This window comes from Ranitomeya imitator, chromosome 3 (genome assembly GCF_032444005.1).
Source record: "Ranitomeya imitator isolate aRanImi1 chromosome 3, aRanImi1.pri, whole genome shotgun sequence".
NCBI lineage: Eukaryota > Metazoa > Chordata > Amphibia > Anura > Dendrobatidae > Ranitomeya > Ranitomeya imitator.
Window position 1 is genome coordinate 139,196,078 of NC_091284.1, and position 20,765 is coordinate 139,216,842.

A 20,765-nucleotide genomic window follows, 5' to 3' on the forward strand; every position below is an offset into this window, starting at 1 on the left:
TAAATCAGAAAGGACAGTAAGGGGGACTATAATAAGTATGTAAAAGCAATAACCGGACATGCGCAATTCTGTATTGTTCCAATTGGTTTGTTGTTCCTCTTGTAACATAAGAGTAATATGCAATCCAAGGGGAGCACATACTTGCTTTTTGTATTGTTTGTCCTTTTTAATTCTAATATGTTAATAAGTCAAAATCTTCCTTTCTAAATTGTGCAAATAAAAGAGCATGTCAGAATGAGTTATCCAAAGTGGCAGACCAGTAATACAACGAGTCACATAAAATGATGCAGTTTTGTACATCTGCTTTCACTGATAGTCTTCATAAAAGAGAATTTCTTGCTAACAGCATTTTGTACATGTATGTTCTCAGTGTTATTTCTTTCCTCTTTACAGCTGCTGGGTGAATGACATTGTATTCTGGATCACAATAGTTGGCTATTTTGGTATAATATTCCTGTTGAACGTCAGCATGTTCGTTGTGGTCCTTATACAGCTGTGTCGCATCAAGAAGCAGAAACAGCTGGGCTACCAGAGGAAGACCACCATCCAAGACCTGCGCAGTGTGGCCGGCATTACTTTTCTCCTTGGCATCACATGGGGGTTGGGCTTCTTTTCATTTGGCCCCGGGAGAACAGCTATGATGTACCTTTTTACTATATTCAACAGTTTACAAGGTCAGTCCTTTTGTGATGTCTGACATGTTGAAATGATAGGTTGTCTGCTGTGTGGGTGCCTCTGTAACCCCAATACATAACATGGAAGCACAGCAATCCTATAGAGCGATCATCCACTAGCTCTCCAGAATTCTCCACACCAAAATCTTGCATAGGATTTTTATTTTTATTTTGATGCAGCTGTTTTTCTTTATTTGAATAATTCTGTACCTTTAAAAAAGAATTGTTACATTGAACATGCAGATCAATCAGCAGGCAGCATGGTATAGAGATTGGAAATGTTTCCATGGTAATTCCTGCACATTCTGGATTTAAGCCTCCAGTGGGCAATGGTTGTAAGCAATCTCTGTAAGTATTTTTATAGGAATGGAGGAGCAAGGAAATCGGCATATGGGTGTGACACAATTAACGAGGCGAAAAAGTGTTTATAAATAATTCAACACCAAGTGATGCACAGGACAGTGATGGCAAAAAAACGAAGAGTCGGTATAAGGACGAGACACTGACCGACCATAAAAGCCCAGTATAAGCAAAAATATATTAAAATATAATTACCCATTATTAACCCATTAACAATAATTTATAATTAATAAGAATAATAATTGAATAACTTTAATTTATTAAAATTTTATTTAAATTTATTTTATTAAATTTTTAATTTAATTTAACAACTTAATAATAATAAACATTAATAATAATTTATCATTATAATTACCCATTATTATCCTTTTCTAGGATTCTTCATATTTTTCTTTTACTGTGTAGCAAAGGAAAATGTCCGCAAGCAGTGGAGGCGTTATCTTTGCTGTGGAAAATTAAGGCTGGCTGAGCCTTAATTCAGCCCAGTATAAACAAATGTATTAAAATATAATTAACCTTTTTTAAGGATTATGAAAGCAACTATAAGAATACAAAAAATACATGAATACAGGGGTGCACACCCAGAATGTAGTAAAAAACATCGTTTCATGGGGAGTCAATTATACATAATGGTATAATGCCAGCACTTGTATAAATACGTAACATACCGTATATACTCGAGTATAAGCCAAGATTTTCAGCCCACTTTTATGGGCTGAAAGTCCCCCTCTCGACTTATACTCGAGTTATACCCAAGGGTCGGCAGGTGAGGGGGAGCGGGGGCTGTCTAATTATACTCACCTACTCCTGGCGCGGTCCCTGCACGTCCCTGCTTCTTCCAGCGCTGCAACTTCTTCCTGTAGTGAGCGGTCACATGGTACCGCTCATTACAGTAATGAATATGCGGCTCCACCTCCCATAGAGGTGGAGCCGCATATTCATTACTGAAATGAGCAGTAACGGTGACCGCTCACTACAGGAATAAAATGCGGCGCCGGGGAACAGACGTGCAGCGACGGCGCCAGGAGCAGGTAAGTATGACGGGGGCAGTGCGTGATACTCACCTGCTCCACGTTCCACCATCGGCGCCGCTGTGTCTTCCGCAGTGACGCTCAGGTCAGAGGGCGCGGTGACATGATTAGTGCGCGCTGCCCTCTTCCTGAACGTCGGCGCAGAGGATGGGAAGACACAGCAGCGGTCAGCAGTGGAACTGGAAAGGTGAGTATAGCAAGTGCCGGGGGCCTGAGAGGTGAGTATGTAATTTTTTTTATTTTTTTAATCGCAGCAACAGCATATGGGGCAAATATCTGTATGGAGCATCTTATGTGGCCATGTGCAGCACGATATGGGGGCAAATATCTGTATGGGGCATCTTAAATGGCCATGTGCAGCATTGTATGGGGGCAAATATCTGTATGGGGCATCTTATATGGCCATATGAGGCATCTGTATGGGGTCATAATCAACATTTGTGGAGCATTATACGGGGCAAATGTCTGTATGGAGCATCTTATGGGGTCATAATCAACATTTGTGCAGCATTATTTGGGGCATATTTTAATATGGAGCATCTTATGGGGCCATCATAAACTTTATGGAGCATTATATGGGGCTCCTGATTCAATATGGATATTCAAAAACACTTAACCTACTGATATCTCAATTAATTTTACTTTTATTGGTATCTATTTTTATTTTTGAAATTTACTGGTAGCTGCTGCATTTTCCACCCTAGGCCTATACTCGAGTCATTAAGTTTTCCCAGTTTTTTTTGGCAAAATTAGGGGTCTTGGCTTATACTCGGATCAGCTTATACTCGAGTATATACGGTATATGTATTTATACAAGTACTGGCATAATACACTCCCCATGTTTTTTACTAATTGTGGGTGTGCACCCCTTTATTTATGCATTTTTTGTTTTATGCTTGCTTTCATAATCCTTAATAAAGGTTAATTATATTTTAATAAATGTTTTTATACTGGGCTTGTATGATCGGTTATCTTTTTGTCCTTCTTCCTATATATTTCTATAGGAAAGCTGTCATTAATAAGACGGCCCACCAGACTCTTAGGGTATGTGCACACGTCAGGATTGCATCAGGATTTTGTCAGGATTTTTCATCAGTATTTGTAGCCAAAAACAGGAGTGGGTGATAAATGCAGAAGTGGTGCATATGTTTCTATTATACTTTTCCTCTAATTGTTCCACTCCTGGTTTTGGCTACAAAATCCTGATGCAATCCTGACGTGTGCACATACCCTCAATCTCAGAATGAGCAAATGTTTAACCCCTTAGTGACAGAGCCAATTTGGTACTTAACCCCTTACCGGCATCGGATGTACTATACCGTCCGATGCCGGCTCCCCTGCTTTGATGCAGGGCTCCGCGGTGAGCCCGCACCAAAGCCGGGACATGTCAGCTGTTTTGAACAGCTGACATGTGCCCGTAATAGGTGCGGGCAGAATCGCGATCTGCCCGCACCTATTAACTAGTTAAATGCCGCTGTCAAACGCAGACAGCGGCATTTAACTACCGCTTCTGGCCGGGCGGCCGGAAATGACGTCATCGCCGACCCCCGTCACATGATCGGGGGTCGGCGATGCGTCTGGATGGTAACCATAGAGGTCCTAGAGACCTCTATGGTTACTGATCGCCCGTCGCTGTGAGCGCCACCCTGTGGTCGGCGCTCACAGCACACGTGCAATTCTGCTACATAGCAGCGATCAGCAGATCGCTGCTATGTAGCAGAGGCGATCGTGCTGTGCCTGCTTCTAGCCTCTCATGGAGGCTATTGAAGCATGGCAAAAGTTAAAAAAAAAAGTTTAAAAAAATGTGAAAAAAATAAAAAAAACATAAAAGTTTAAATCACCCCCCTTTCGCCTCAATCAAAATAAATCAATAAAAAAAATATCAAATCTACGCATATTTGGTATCGCCGCGCTCAGAATCGCCCGATCTATCAATTAAAAAAAAGTATTAACCTGATCGCTAAACAGCGTAGCGGGAAAAAAATTCGAAACGCCAGAATTACGTTTTTTTGGTCGCCACGACATTGCATTAAAATGCAATAACGGGCGATCAAAAGAACGTATCTGCACCGAAATGCTATCATTAAAAACGTCATCTCGGCACGCAAAAAATAAGCCCTCAACCGACCCCAGATCATGAAAAATGGAGACGCTACGAGTATCGGAAAATGGCGCAATTTTTTTTTTTTTTTTAGCAAAGTTTGGAATTTTTTTTCACCACTTAGATAAAAAATAACCTAGTCATGTTTGGTGTCTATGAACTCGTAATGACCTGGAGAATCATATTGGCAGGTCATTTTTAGCATTTAGTGAACCTAGCAAAAAAGCCAAACAAAAAACAAGTGTGTGATTGCACTTTTTTTGCAATTTCACCGCACTTGGAATTTTTTTCCCGTTTTCTAGTACACGACATGCTAAAACCAATGATGTCGTTCAAAAGTACTACTCGTCCCGCAAAAAATAAGCCCTCACATGACCAAATTGACAGAAAAATAAAAAAGTTATGGCTCTGGGAAGGAGGGGAGCGAAAAATGAACACGGAAAAACGAAAAATCCCCCGGTCATGAAGGGGTTAATGACCGAGCCAATTTTTGCAATTCTGACCACTGTCACTTTATGAGGTTATAACTCTGGAACGCTTCAACGGATCCCGCTGATTCTGAGATTGTTTTTTCGTGACATATTGTACTTCATGTTAGTGGTAACATTTCTTCGATATTACTTGCGATTATTTATGAAAAAAACGGAAATATGGTGAAAATTTTTAAAATTTTGCAATTTTCAAACTTTGTATTTTTATGCCCTTAAATCAGAGAGATATGTCATGAAAAATAGTTCATAAATAACATTTCCCACATGTCTACTTTACATCAGCACAATTTTGGAAACAAAATTTGTTTTTGTTAGGGAGTTATAAGGGTTAAAAGTTGACCAGCAATTTCTCATTTTTACAACACCATTTTTTTTTAGGGACCACATCACATTTGAAGTCATTTTGAGGGGTCTATATGATAGAAAATAACGAATTGTGACACCATTCTAAAAACTACACCCCTCAAGGTTCTCAAAACCACATTCAAGAAGTTTATTAACCCTTTACGTGCTTCACAGGAACTGAAACAATGTGGAAGGAAAAAATGAACATTTAACTTTTTTTTGCAAACATTTTAATTCAGAACCATTTTTTTTATTTTCACAAGTGTAAAAACAGAAATGTAACCATAAATTTTGTTACGCAATTTCTCCTGAATACGCTGATACCCCATATGTGGGGGTAAACCACTGTTTGGGTGCACCGCAGAACTTGAAAGTGAAGGAGCGCCGTTTGACTTTTTCAATACAGAATTGGCTGGAATTGAGATCGGACGCCATGTCATATTTAGAGAGCTCCTGATGTGCCTAAACAGTGGAAACCCCCCACAAGTGACACCATTTTGTAAACTAGACCCCTTAAGGAACTTATCTAGATGTGTGGTGAGCACTTTGAACCCCCAAGAGCGTCACAGAAGTTTATAACGTTGAGCCGTGAAAATAAAAAAAAAATCGCTTTGTTTACACAAAAATGATCTTTTCGCCCACAAATTCTTATTTTCACAAGGGTAACAGGAGAAATTAGACCACAAAAGTTGTAGTGCAATTTCTCCTGAATACGTCGATACCCAATATGTGGGGGTAAACCACTGTTTGGGCGCACTGCAGAGCTTGGAAGAGGAGGAGTGCCGTTTTACTTTTTCAATGTAGAAATGTCTGGAATTGAGATCGGACGCCATGTCGCGTTTGGAGAGCCCCTGATGTGCCTAAACAGTTGAAACCCCCCACAAGTGACCCCATTTTGGAAACTAGACCCCCCATGGAACTTATCTAGATATGTGTTGAGAACTTTGAATGCCCAAGTGCTTCACAGAAGTTTAGAATGCAGAATCGTGAAAATAAAAAATATTTTTTTTTCCACAAAAAAGATTTTTTAGCCCCCAAGTTTTTATTTTCACAAGGGTAACAAGAGAAATCGGACCCCAAAAGTTGTTGTCCAATTTGTTCTGAGTATACTGGTACCCCATATGTGGGGGTAAACCACTGTTTGGGCGCACGGCAGAGCTCGGAAGGAAGGAGCGCCGTCTTGGAATGCAGACTTTGATAGAATGGTCTGCGGGCGTTATGTTGCGTTTGCAGAGCCCCTGATGTACCTAAACAGTAGTAACCCCCCACAAGTGACCCCATTTTGGAAACTAGACCCCCCAAGGAACTTATCTAGATGTGTGGTGAGAGCTTTGAATGCCCAAGTGCTTCACAGAAGTTTAGAATGCAGAGTCGTGAAAATAAAAAAATATTTTTTTTTCCACAAAAAAGATTTTTTAGCCCCCAAGTTTTTATTTTCACAAGGGTAACAGGAGAAATTGGACCCCAAAAGTTGTTGTCCAATTTATCCCGAGTACGTTGATGCCCCATATGTGGGGGTAACCCATTGTTTGGGCGCACTGCAGAGCTCAGAAGGGAGGGAGCACCATTTGACTTTTTGAGCGCAAAATTGGCTGTCGTGTTTGGAGACCCCCTGATGTACCTAAACAGTGGAAACCCCCCAATTCTAGCTCCAACCCTAACCCCAACACACCCCTAACCCTAATCCCAACCCGATCCATAATCCTAATCACTAACCCTAACGATAATCACAACCCTTACCCCAAAACAACCCTAATGTCAACCCTAACCATAACCCTAATCAAAACCCTAAATCCAACACACCCCTAATCCTAATCTCAACCCTAACCTCAAACCTAACCCTTATCCCAATACACCCCTAATCACAACCCTAACCTTAACCCTAATCCCAAACCTAACCCTAATCCCAAGCGTTACCCTAATGCCAACCCTAACCCTAATACCAACCCTAATCCAAACCCTAACCCTAATCCCAACTCTAACCCTAACTTTAGCCCCAACCCTAAGGCTACTTTCACACTTGCGTCGTTTGGCATCCGTCGCAATCCGTCGTTTTAGACAAAAAACGGATCCTGCAAATGTGCCCGCAGGATGCGTTTTTTGCCCATAAACTTGTATTGCCGACGGATCGTGACGGATGGCCACACGTCGCGTCGCGTCCGTCGTGCACTGGATCAGTTGTGTTTTGGCGGACCGTCGGCACAAAAAACGTTCAATGTAACGTAACGTTTTTTTGTACGTCGCATCCGCCATTTCTGACCGCGCATGCGTGGCCGTAACTCCGCCCCCTCCTCCCTAGGACATAGATTGGGCAGCAGATGCGTTGAAAAACTACATCCGCTGCCCACGTTGTGCACAATTTTCACAACGTGCGTCGGTATGTCGGGCCGACGCATTGCGACGGCCCCGTACCAACGTAAGTGTGAAAGAAGCCTAACCCTAAATTTAGCCCCAACCCAAACCCTAAATTTAGCCCCAACCCTAACCCTAAATTTAGCCCCAACCCTAACCCTCGCCCTAACCCTAGCCCTAACCCTAATTTTAGCCCCAACTGCTCTTCTCCTGCCGGCCGGCAGATGGCGACAGATGGCGGGTGCACTGCGCATGCGCCGTCCATTTTCTTTTGCCAAGAAGATGCCGGCGGCCAGGAGGAGCAGCAGGAGGACCCAACGACACTGGTGAGCATATTAGGGTCCCCGAAGCCCCCTATTTCTCTGTCCTCTAATGTGCGATCACATCAGAGGACAGAGAATTACTTTGCTTTTTTTTTTGTTTTTTTGCGGTCGCCGGTAAACAGTTAATTATCATGTTCTTTGGGGTCTCAGCTACCCCCGGCAGCCGAGACCCCAAAGATTCTCCCGGTGCCGGCCGGCGGGCGCACTGCGCATGCGCCCACCATTTTGAAGATGGCGGAGCCAAGAGGAGCACCGGGGGAGACGGGTAAGTATTGGGGGGCTACCTGGGACCCCATTTCTCTGTCCTCTGATGTGCGATCACATCGGAGGACAGAGAAATTAAAAAGAAATCGTGTTTTTGTTTTTTTTTTCGATCGCCGGTAAACGGTTAATTACCGGCGATCGCAAATGCGGGGTCGGTAAAAAAAACCCTGAATCATGTTCTCTGGGGTCTCGGCTACCCCCGGCAGCCGAGACCCTGGAGAAAATCCGACTCTGGGGGGCACTATTTACTTTTTCCACAGCGCCGTTAATTAACGGCGCTGTGGTTTAAGTACCCTTAGCGGCCGCCGTTAAAAGGCGTATCGGCGGTCGTTAAGGGGTTAAATGTATGAATTACAAGTTTTACTGAATCTTTTTTTATACAATATTATCCACAATCTGCTCGGCTTCTCCTGCTCTATAATATGCTGCCTGCTGATCGGACAACATGGTCAGTGAGACATAATCCTTAGTACCTCAGTTTCCTTCCGCATACAACAAAAACAAAAAACAAAACAAAAAACATTATAGCTCCAGTGTGAATTATTACAATCTGGGTACAGCACTTGAAAATACTTTGCTGCTATATGTGCAACAAGAATTAATTTGTATGTTTCTCTTCTAGGATTCTTCATATTTTTCTTCTACTGTGTAGCAAAGGAAAATGTCCGCAAGCAGTGGAGGCGTTATCTTTGCTGTGGAAAATTTAGGCTGGCTGAAAATTCAGGTAATGCTTTTAATGAACATGCTAATTGCATCCACTTTAACACTAGCTAATATCTACTATGTATAGCATGCGTGTTTCTTTAAACTACATTGACACGTTTGTAGATTTTTTTATGATAGTGCATATATTTTCTGGATAAAAGGCATTTTACAATAGGATTTCATTAAAAAATCTATGTATTACAGTACATAGCAGACCACAGAATGAGCTAAAGAGGACCATTAACCAATTTTATCAAGTTAAGCGGGCCACATCATGGAATAAAACATGGTTTTTATTCTTTAATTTCTCATCTCCATTGCGGAGATGTTAACTTGTAAAATTTAGATTCTAATTTCCACTAAGACCAAGCAGAGATTCTTTAGCAGAGATTAGTTTCTGGGGGTATATACATTTTCCCCTGCATGAAGTTGACCAATAAAAGTAGGAGGTGTCATGCAGGGGGAAAAAGAACACTCCCTCAGAGAAGGTCAGACCTGCTATTTCTGTATGAGCCATGTAATGACACAGAGCCCTGCTCTCCTCACTGATTTCACTTCAGTAACCTGCAGTGAACAGCTAGGGCAGTAGATTATAACTGTGTCCTTACAAACAGCCCTGCAGCTCTCATCCCATGGCACTGTCAGTGTGGTGGGAGGAGGAGTAGAGCAGAGCTATATGTCATAACAAACACCTATGCATCTGCAGCTGTATTCTCATGGCAGTGTCAGTTCTGCTCTACCCCACCTTATTCCCAACTGACATTGAAATGGAATAAGAGCTGCATTTGCAGAAGATGTTTGTAATGACACACAGCTCTGCTTTACACCCTTTCCCAGCTTGAAATTACAGAAGATACCAGTAGTGAAATCAGTTAAGAGAGCTGAGCTGTGTGTCATTACATGTGTCACACAGAGGTTACTAGGTGTGATATTCTCTTTGGTCATGTTCTTTTTCTTCCCTTGCATGATGCCTCCTGCTTATGATTGGTCAACTTCAAGTAGGGGAAAATTAACTGCCCCAGAGAACACTATCTGCTAACGACCCCCTGTTCTTAGCAAAAATGTGAATCTAATCTTTACAAGCTAATATCTTCACAACGGAGATGAGAAATTAAAAAATCAGCTCTGCAGCCACTAGTCAATGGCGTGGCCAGTTTTAACATTCTCAAACTGGTGAAAGGTCCTCTTTAAGGCTGCAGACAGTCGATCGTATTTGTCATGCGAGGATCGCATCACAATCCTTGGACTGGCCCATCACCTCTCATGACCTCAGCGTGATGTATTTCTATGCAGCTGTAATGCTCAGGTCAGGAGAGCCAACCATCAGTCCTAGGATTGTGCTCCGATCTTCGCACGGGAAATACAGCCATCTGTCTGTGCCCTAACTGTGAATCTGTCAGTGACATAGCAGTGAAGACATTATTGTGGCTTTCTTAAACATTAGATTTACCAATGCAGAGGTATTTGTAGCTAGATCCTGCATTTAAAGACTTTGTTTAGAATTCGTATAAGGGTCTGTTTTTTTCCAGAAACAACATTAATTTTAGCTATGAGCTGTGTCTGTAAGTGCAGCTCATGACTATCCCTCAATAAGAAATTGACAATTTTTAAATAAGAGATTGACAGTGGGATTTAACTGGTTAACAGCCATGGGTAGAGCTGCGATCCACCCTCGGCTGTTAGACACATGATAACTGATTAAATCAGCTGTCATGTGTGGGGACAGATGCAGGCGCAGTGTCGGAACCCGCATCAGTCAGGAACACAACATATGTAAATATATGTCATACGTCGTGATGGGGTAAATTCTAATTTACAAAAGTAAAGAGACCTGGCAGTGGATTAGCTATAAATGTGTTTCAGGGGATGACACAAAAGCAGAGGGCCTCTCCAGAAGAACACTATATGGGTGCCTTTAGTCTCCAATAGTCGACAGTCGAAAACAGACATTTCACATATTGTACATATACCCCAAGATTAGCTTGATTGATGGCTCACTGTCTAATTTTTTTGCAGTGTATGTGGCATTACACAGATTGTGAGCCATCAATCAAGCTAAAGAGGCTGGTGCAGGCGGGAATGGTCATAGACCGCTCCTGCCTTCTATTTTCTTGCTTCTGGTGATGTCAATTCGAAAGAGCTGCTTCTTCTCTTCCACTCTGTCGACATGGCATCACTGCCAAAGTCATGCCTATTGACAGCCAGCTCCCCACTGCCTGAGTAGAACCATCTGTCAATCAAGATCACGTGGGCAGTGACGCCCCATCAAAGAACAGAAAAGAAAGATCTTCTCTGTTGACACACGAGGTCAAAGGAAGCAAGTAAAGGTACCGTCACATTAAGCGACGCTGCAGCGATATAGACAACGATGCCGATCGCTGCAGCGTCGCTGTTTCGTCATTGTGTGGTCGCTGGAGAGCTGTCACACAGATAGCTCTCCAGCGACCAACGATGCCGAAGTCCCCTGGTAACCAGGGTAAACATCGGGTTACTAAGCGCAGGGCCGCGCTTAGTAACCCGATGTTTACCCTGGTTACCATTGTAAATGTAAAAAAAAAAAAAACACTACATACTTACATTCCGGTGTCTGTCGCGTCCCCCGGCGTCAGCTTCCCTGCACTGTGTAAGCACCGGCCGTAAAGCAGAGCGGTGACGTCACCGCTGTGCTCTGCTTTACGGCTGGCCGGCGCTGACACAGTGCAGGGAAGCTGAAGGCGGGGGACGTGACAGACACCGGAATGTAAGTATGTAGTGTTTGTTTTTTTTACATTTACAATGGTAACCAGGGTAAATATCGGGTTACTAAGCGCGGCCCTGCGCTTAGTAACCCGATGTTTACCCTGGTTACAAGTGAAGACATCAGCAGGTGATCCAGCGACAAAATAAAGTTCTGGCCTTCTAGCTCCGACCAGCGATATCACAGTAGGATCCTGATCGCTGCTGCGTGTCAAACACAACGATATCGCTATCCAGGACGCTGCAACGTCACGGATCGCTATCGTTATCGTTCTAAAGTCGCTCAGTGTGAAGGTACCTTAAGTCCTCGCCTGAGCAAGTAGAGATCATCGCAGGGAACAACAGACATGTAGTTGGCAACTACCTGCTGGTACGTTCTTAGCCCGGTACGAAAAAATAACCAAACGTCCAGATAACACCTTTAAATTAAAGGGAACCTGTCACCCCCCAGGCGTTTGTAACTAAAAGAGCCACCTTGTGCAGCACTAATGCTGCATTCTGACAAGGTGGCTCTTTTAGTTCTTGTTCCTGGCACCACTGAAATAATCGTTTTTGAAATTTGTCCCTCATACCTTGAAATCGCCAGGGGGGCAGGTCTTTCCCCCCTAACAGAGACGCATCACAGCCGTCACTCATGGCCTCTGGGCGCCGCCTCCTCTTCCTTCATTAGCGTCCCCAGCACCTGTTCGTAGTGCAGCGCAAATGCTCATGCCTGAAAAAAAAACTTACAGCGCATGCACCGGGAACGCTAATGAAGGAAGAGGAGGCGGTGCCCGGCGCGCTGAGGCCATGAGTGACGGCTGTGGTGCGTCTCTGCTAGGGTGGAAAGACCTGCCCCCCTGGCGATTTAAAGGTATGAGGGACACATTTCAAAAACGAATATTTCAGTAGTGCCAGGAACAAGAACTAAAACAGCCACCTTGTCAGAATGCAGCATTAGTGCTGCACAAGGTGGCTCTATTAGTTACAAACGCCTGGGGGGTGATAGGTTCCCTTTAAACCCCTGATTTCTTGGGAATGCAGCAACAGATAGAAGATATAAAGGTGTAGATGGATTTAGCTTTCAGACACCTGTATGCCTATATAAGCAGTTTGGGGTTTTGACCTTAAAAATGGATTGTTTTGGTTTGTTAATGTCTCCTGTAACTGCATAATTATAGTTGCATATAATTCAATTACATTTTTTGGTGTTTCATTTAGACTGGAGTAAAACCGCTACAAACAAATTAAGGAAACAGACTTCAAAACAAGGAATATCCAGCAGTTCCAGCAACTCCATTCAGTCATCCAGTAATACTAATTCTACAACATTACTAGTGTCCAATGAGTACTCGCTGCACCCGAATGGAAACGGTGAGCTTTGTATGCTTTCTTTCTGGCTTGAAAATGTTTTAAAATTGGTTGGCCAAAGATGTTGGCAGACTCGGCTGGCCAATAGGCAGAACTTTCCAATGTTTTTAAATCTGCTGACATTAGGGCAAGACGATTCAGTGCTGGCCAACCCCCTCCCCTCTCCACACACACTTATTGGCCTCACAGCAGCTGCATGATGTGCCCACTGCCAGTCCATGATGTACCCACTGCCAGTCCATGATGTGCCCACTGCCAGTTCATGGTGCGCCCACTGCCAGTTCATGATGTGCCCACTGCCAGTTCATGATGTGCCCACTGCCAGTTCATGATGCGCCCACTCCCAGTTCATGATGCGCCCACTCCCAGTTCATGGTGTGCCCACCTCCAGATCATGATATGTCCACTGCCAGTTCATGGTGTGCCCACTGCCAGTTCATGGTGTGCCCACTGCCAGTTCATGATGTGCCCACTGCCAGTTCATGGTGTGCCCACTGCTAGTTCATGGTGCACCCACTGCCAGTTCGTGGTGTGCCCACTGCCAGTTTGTGGTGTGCCCACTGCCAGTTCGTGGTGTGCCCACTGCCAGTTCATGGTGTGCCCACTGCCAGTTCATGGTGCTCCCACTGCCAGTTTGTGGTGTGCCCACTGCCAGTTTATGATGTGCCCACTGCCAATTCATCATGTGCCCACTGTCAAGGGCCTAACAAAAGTGTTCACACCAGTGGGAAATGAAAAGCTGACATTTCTGCTGACGGAGTAAACAAATGCAACACACCGTAAATGCTTTTGTAAAAATTTAACAAAATAGAAATCCTGGTATTTAGTTTTTTTAACCACTTGATCCTATAAATTCTCTATTTTTAAGGCAATGTAGTTAAGGAGAGAAATGGTGTTTCCTTCATGCTCCAGAATGGTGAGATGCCACTTCAAGAATTTCCCGGAAGACCATCTACCACAAATGGTGATGTACAACAGCATTCTTTGAGAAGGACTTCCAACAAGGGAAGCGTGCATTTTATTGATCAGATATAGCTGGATCTTATGCTCATTTGCCATGAAGCTTGGACTGGGAATCCTGCACTCTAGATGTGAGAATACTAGCAGCTTGTGTATTTCAGACATTCATAAAACGTAGCTGCCTTGGACTATCAAGCACGGCTGAAATTAAAGCACATGATACAAAAAGTTGCTGTTACTCTAAACAAACTTGTCGAAACCATTTGACATGAACTGAAATTTGTGAACAAGAGGATTTTAATGGAATGTGGGAAATGCAAGGAAATAACATTTTATGCCTTCAGCACATTATCCACTTTTCTTTACTGTATTTTTATATTTAATTTATGCATTGTTAAGTTTAATATAATTGTTTGTACGAAGACTTGGCCTGTGAGATGAATTATTATTAGTTTAGGCTTACTAAATGTCATTTTTTAGTAGTTGTGAGTACTATAGGCCTTTTCTTTTCCATTATTTCCATTATTTTTCTAATAAAAATGGATTTAATTTTTGTCCTGTAAGACAATACTGCCACAGATATGGAATTCTTGATCTTTTTTTTAGATTCTCCTTAGACGATGTGATATCATTAAAGGGGTGTTGAGTTTCAATTTAGCCCCAAAATTCATTGGTACGATGAAGAATGCTAAATTGCAATAGCAATGTTCCTGACCAAATATGTCATTTTGCATATTTGCACATATTATTGAAGTTTGCCGTATTTGGCTTATCACGTGTACAAATAAGCTCTGCATAAGAAATAATGGCACCTATGTAACGTGCTTTGCACACAATACAAGAGCTGCATCACCCATCTAATCTGTTACACATTTAAAGCTACACTTCTCCTGAGCCTGACAAAGGTACTTAACAGATGGATACTGGGATATACATTGGGGGTGGTGTGGACATTTTCCAGATAATCTTATTTATATATTATGTATTTTTTTAAAGTGAATAGTACTTTGAATACCTGTTTATTTCTGAAGAATAACCTGGCTTGTAAGATAAACTCTTATCAACATTGCCGCTCTTCTTGGGTTTTGCTGAATCAAACAATTAAACATTTGATATATGCAATTGATTCAAACCATTTTCTTGTGGTCTTGCATAGGAATATGCATATTATATAGGGCACAAATCATTTTTATGATGTACACTACTACATAAATAAAAAGCTAGCATTTCTCATTTACAAGTCATGCTCTTATAAAATATGTACATATTAGTATGATTTTTTTTCTTTATTTCAAAATGTTATGTTTTGTTTTGCTGCTGAATAAATTATCATTTAACTTAACTATATCTACTTACAGTATGTATATTATACATTATACCAATGTAACATTAATATGCATCTACTGTTTCTACAAGAAATGGATTCCCATATTGGATTTTAGGTAGAACTGAAATATAGGTATAAATTAGGACCGTATTCAGGTGTTACCCAGATGCATTATTATATGACACCAATTTCTACTACCTTTGTGGAAATTCAAGTTTGAGTTTTCCCCAAGAAATCTCAGCCAATATGCATATGTCTCTTAAATGGAAACTGAAGACATGGTTTCTAGAGGTATTCATGTTGCAGTCAACATTCATAAATGGAATGGTACAGAAATATTATTTTTCATGGACTTTTGTTATTATTGTAATCTCACTTCCATCATTCCTCTGAATACAGCAGATTTAAAATGTTTTAATATTGCATTTTTTTATATTCTTAAAAGTTTCAGCTGTACAAAATGTTACCAACAGGAATAGTTTACAGCTATAGGGCAGGAACATGTCTGGGAGGGAATGCTGTAGGGCAGGAGCATGTCTGGGGGGAGGGCTGTGGGGCATTTACTCTAGGTGCAGCCGGCAGAGGGGCATCATTGGGTCGACTTATGATTATGTCTTTCAGGCCCAAGTAAAATTAAAGCCCCGCCTGCCTGCACTTCCGTGTCAGGGCAACATCACCCGGGTGATTAGGTCTGCTGATCACTCTGCTGATGTCATTCTCATGCGGTGAAAGACAGCCCAGTAAGTGCTCCAGTAGAGCTGAAGAAGCTGAGGATTTCTTGTAATAGGCAATCTTGTGAAGGAACAGTATAGGGGAAGGGAGGGGGGAGAAGGAGTTTGAGGAGGCAGTATGTGGGAAGACAGTATGGGGAGTAGTGGGGGGAGGAATGTGTGAAGAAACAATATTTGGACCAGGAGACAATATGGAGATGGGGGAATGCGTGAGGATATAGTATGGGAAGCTGGGGGAGTTTGTAAGGAGACTGTATGGGAAGTTGGGTGTGAGGAGACTGTGTGGGGAGTGGAGGGTGATATGTGAGGAGACAGTATGGGGGTATAGGGAGAAAAATTTGTGAAGAAACAAGGGGGTATGGACCTAGTGCAGCATGTGAGAGGACGAGAGTGCAGAAGCTCCTGCATAGCATCTGGCTAATCCCTTGTAGAGGACCCAAAGATTACTCATAAAAGTAATGAACTATGTTCCAGATACATTGATGCACCCAGAGATACCTTTACCTGGTAACAGAATGATTCGGAAAAGTCGTGAAAATGCGCTGGGAGAAGCGAGTCTCCAAACTAGATAGTCAACGTGCTGGAGAAAACAGGAGCCAGTGAGTCCCAGAGGAAGGAGGTAGCAACTAGGCTGCAGCGGTTATCCCGCACAGAGACTTGGTAGCCTGCGCATGATGGAGGTTGTGTCCCTGCAGCCTCTGCACCGCCGACAGCTGAATGAAGTGGAGAGGAGATGGGAGATGTAGATGATGCGGTTTTAAAGTAAAAAGAATCGTATATTTTATAACAGTGAAATATATCTCCTACTATTATACAACACAGTTTTCAACAAAATTACTCTGCAGATTACAGAGGAACCCATTCTAAAAGATGTTTCCTGGCAGTTGTGCCCTCTAAGTTCTCTTTATCTACTATGACTTTACAGTTGGGTAGTCTCGGTGAAGATATAACAAATATTCGCCATAACCTACAAAAAGTGAAAGACAGGACGGGCTATGTAGGGGAGAGTCAGTACCATTGAAGATCAACTGGCTGGCATAAGGCAGGAGAGCGGGCAATCAACACAAAAAATAGCAGCACTTTTAGCCAAAATGGACGACCTGCAAAAAAGTTAGGACACAACATTGAGACTTGTGGCATTTTTTGGTGCATGAGAAAGTTGAGTGCCTCTCTCCTACTGAATTTTTTGAGAACTGGTTGAAGTCAAAGATTGACCCTGGAGTTTTGACTCCCCTATATGGTGTGGAACATGCACATAGAGTGCAAACTCGTCCATTCCCTCCTGGACATTCACCACGACTTGTCGGCCAAAATCTTACACTACCGGGACTGAGATTTCTTTGTTAAACAAGTAAGACATCACCCTGACCTTACTATTAATGGATCCAAAATCTTGATTTTTCCAGATTACTCCACGTAAGTGCAGAAGTAAAGAACTAAGATTATTTCTCCACCAAGTGTACATTTTTTCACTAATTTAACTATAACCCACAATATTATGTGTATTGAGGAAATCATCCAGCCCTTTATTAAAAGCTGTTATAGTGTCTAACATTACTACCTTTTGTGGCAGGGCATTCTATAGTCTGACTGCTCTAACTGTAAAGAACCCTTTCCTATTTAGCTGGCAGAATCGCCTTTCTTCCACCCGGAATGAGTGGCCCCTAGTCCTTAGTATGGTCTTTGGAAAGAATAAGTCATATGCCAGTGTTTTATACTGGCCACGTGTATATTTAAACATGTAAATGAGATCTCCTTTGAGGCATCTTTTTTCTAAGCTAAACAAGTCCAACTTTTCCAATCTCTCATTATATGAGAGGCCTTCCATCCAATGTAATAATCTGGTTGCCAGCCTTTGAACTGACTCTAACTTCTGATTATCCTTTTTAAAATGCGGAGCCCAAAACTGGATCCCATATTCTAGATGTGGCTTCACGAGTGACTTATAAAGGGGTAACAATACATTGTGATCGCGGGGTTTTATCTCTTTTTATACATCCTAAAATGTGTTTACATTTGCGGCTGCTGCTTGACATTGAGTACTGCTGCTCGGCCATTTTGAAGTTGACCATTTTAGATCCAACTTTCAATGCAAGATATCCTAAGCAAGAAAACTCACCATTCCCATGTTATTTAGGTGTATCCATATAAATGGCGCACCCAAAAAAGTTTGCCTCATCACTGAACATAATGTTCTGTGTAAACTGAAGGTCATGTTCCAATTTTTGTTTAGCCCATTCTGCAAATTCAGCATGCCGATTTGGCATCAGTCGAACATCCCTTCGGCGGATATTAGCTACTTACAAATGGCACCCTTACAAAATCCATCTGCTGCAGCATCTCAACGAGGATGACCCAGATCGGCATGCTGAATTTGCAGAATGGGCAAAGCAAAATCCCCGAACCTTGATCAAATCGAACACTTGTGGTGTGACACAGGCAAAGCCAACAAATGCCAAAAAATTGTGGGATGTAGTCCAAGCATCCTGGGCTGAAATAACAGTTGACAGGTGGCAGAAGTTTATTAACTCTATGCAACATAGATGTGAAGCAGTTCTAAAAAATTGTAGGTATACAACTAAATATTAGGTTAGTAATTCACAGGAATGCTAAATACTCAATAAAAATAGTACATATTGTAAGTTTGCAAAGAAAAATGCAGACACGGCTATCTTTTAGAAGAGCCCAATGTTCATTTTTTGTTATTTTTTGTAAAGTAGTTAAACATTATATACATTTCTCTTCATGTTTTGAATTATAAAACAGGGTGCCGTGTTCCCAATGCATGGAAATAAAAACTAGTATAAAGATTTTGTGATTAACTCATGTTTTTGAACAAACTGCTATTATTTTGAACACTACTGTACTTTTTGTGTTATATCAGGTGGTGAACTTTGATTTTTGCCTTGTTGAAAGATACCTGGTAAAGACAGTTCACTGGTAAACACAGATGAAAGTGTCTGTTTAATAGCCTTTTTTGTGTCCGCTATAATTATTTTGTTATTATCGTCTTTATGCCATCTGTTTTTTTTTTCTTTTTGGCATTGATGTATTTATAAAATTTTGGGGGACTTATTTTAATGTCACTGGAGATTTGTTTATCTGTAGATAACTTTGCTAGCTTGATATCTTGTTTACATTTCTTATTTACATCTTCATACTCCTGAAATGCTATCCCTGTATTCTAAGGGTACCGTTACACTATACGATTTACCAACGATCACGACCAGCGATACGACCTGGCCGTGATCGTTGGTAAGTCGTTGTGTGGTTGCTGGAGAGCTGTCACACAGACAGCTCTCCAGCGACCAACGATGCCGAGGTCCCCGGGTAACCAGGGTAAACATCGGGTTACTAAGCGCAGGGCCGCGCTTAGTAACCCGATGTTTACCCTGGTTACCAGCGTAAAAAAAAACCAAACACTACATACTTACATTCCGGTGTCTGTCCCTTGCCGTCTGCTTCCCGCACTGACTGACTGCCGGCCGTAAAGTGAAAGCACAGCGGTGACGTCACCGCTGTGCTCTGCTTTCACTTTACGGCCGGCAGTCAGTCAGTGCGGGAAGCAGACGGCAAGGGACCTGACGGACATCGGAATGTAAATATGTAGTGTTTGTTTTTTTTTTGCATTTACGATGGTAACCAGGATAAACATCGGGTTACTAAGCGCGGCCCTGCGCTTAGTAACCCGATGTTTACCCTGGTTACAAGCGAACTCATCGCTGGATCGGTGTCACACACACCGATCCAGCGATGACAGCGGGAGATCCAGCGACGAAAGAAAGTTCCAAACGATCTGCTACTACGTACGATTCTCAGCAGGGTCCCTGATCGCTGCTGCGTGTCAGACACAGCGATATCGTATGGATATCGCTGGAACGTCACGGATCGTACCGTCGTAGCGACAAAAGTGCCACTGTGAGACGGTACCCTAAGTCTTCAGGATTTTGAATGCACTATGTTTTTATCTTGTTAAACTTTGTACTTATTTATCAATAATGGTTTCTTTTTATTCTTTGACATTTTATTACCAGAGGGTATAAGTTTTCTACAAGATTCTAGAAGTATTTCCTTAAACATGCCTCATTTATATTCGGTATCCCCAGATTACCATGACATGGTCCATGTCTACTTGATTAAGCTCTTCCCTTAAGTTAGTATCCAAATGGCGGTGCTCAAGGGCAACATAGCGTGAGTAAGATGGATATAAACACTCACTGCTGCTCACTTGCCGGACTATTAACCGTACCAGTCGTAGCTGTATAGTACAGAGAAGATGTGGGAACCACAAAAGAAAACGACCAACAAGGGTAACTATAATCAAAATACAAAACTCTTTATTCAATATACATATTAAAAATAACTATGAAAGAAATAGGACACAGATGGGGAAATGGTATAGGTCACAATACAGGTACTCCCCTATAGAAAACGTGTAGGCCTCGCACTGGCTCCCTATCAAATGTAAAAACAGAGTATGGATAATGGGGGGGGAACCCCAAAAGTAATGGAATGGCTACAGTAAGTGTAAAATACACTACATACCCCTGAACACTATACCATGGAAACAACGGATATATATAATGTATAAGTCTCCATCACGCCCATTAAACTATGAAACACATGTGAAAAATAAGGCCCAGAGAACTTAAACTACTCTAAACATCCAGAATGGCCGCTGGAACCAAGAAAGTGACATATGGAGAAAGCCATCCCTGAAAACACTAACCTCGACCCCAGGAACACAACCAGGAAGGTGCACATGCACCCATATACATAAAGGCAGATAACATGGTATGATCTTTATTACCTGGTCCTGGGCGGTGTTAGCGGGGGAGAGCCAAGTGCGCAGCCGACACGTCTACCCGACGCGCGTTTCGGAGCCGACGCTCCTTCGTCAGGGGTGCGTGTCAGACTGTCATTAAGCCGGAGTTTAAATACATGGCCGCTGATATCTGCAGCGGCGCCCGCCGTAAGTGACGCAGGCGTTGCCAGGACACACCCACTCACAGCGG

The 20,765-nt window shown here is 42.4% G+C and overlaps 1 protein-coding gene across 3 annotated transcripts in view; it reads left to right on the forward strand.

Moving 5' to 3' along the window:
- Window positions 1-15,039, forward strand: part of ADGRG2 (adhesion G protein-coupled receptor G2) — a 296,348-nt gene extending 281,309 nt beyond the window's left edge. For all 3 annotated transcript variants that reach the window (XM_069761520.1, XM_069761519.1, XM_069761521.1), the window contains 4 exons: window positions 394-674; window positions 8,564-8,665; window positions 12,583-12,735; window positions 13,601-15,039. In XM_069761520.1, coding sequence (XP_069617621.1) covers window positions 394-674; window positions 8,564-8,665; window positions 12,583-12,735; window positions 13,601-13,767 — 703 coding nt within the window. In that variant the 3' untranslated portion in view covers window positions 13,768-15,039. The remainder of the gene's footprint in view (window positions 1-393; window positions 675-8,563; window positions 8,666-12,582; window positions 12,736-13,600) is intronic.
- The last annotated feature ends 5,726 nt before the right edge of the window (window positions 15,040-20,765 follow it).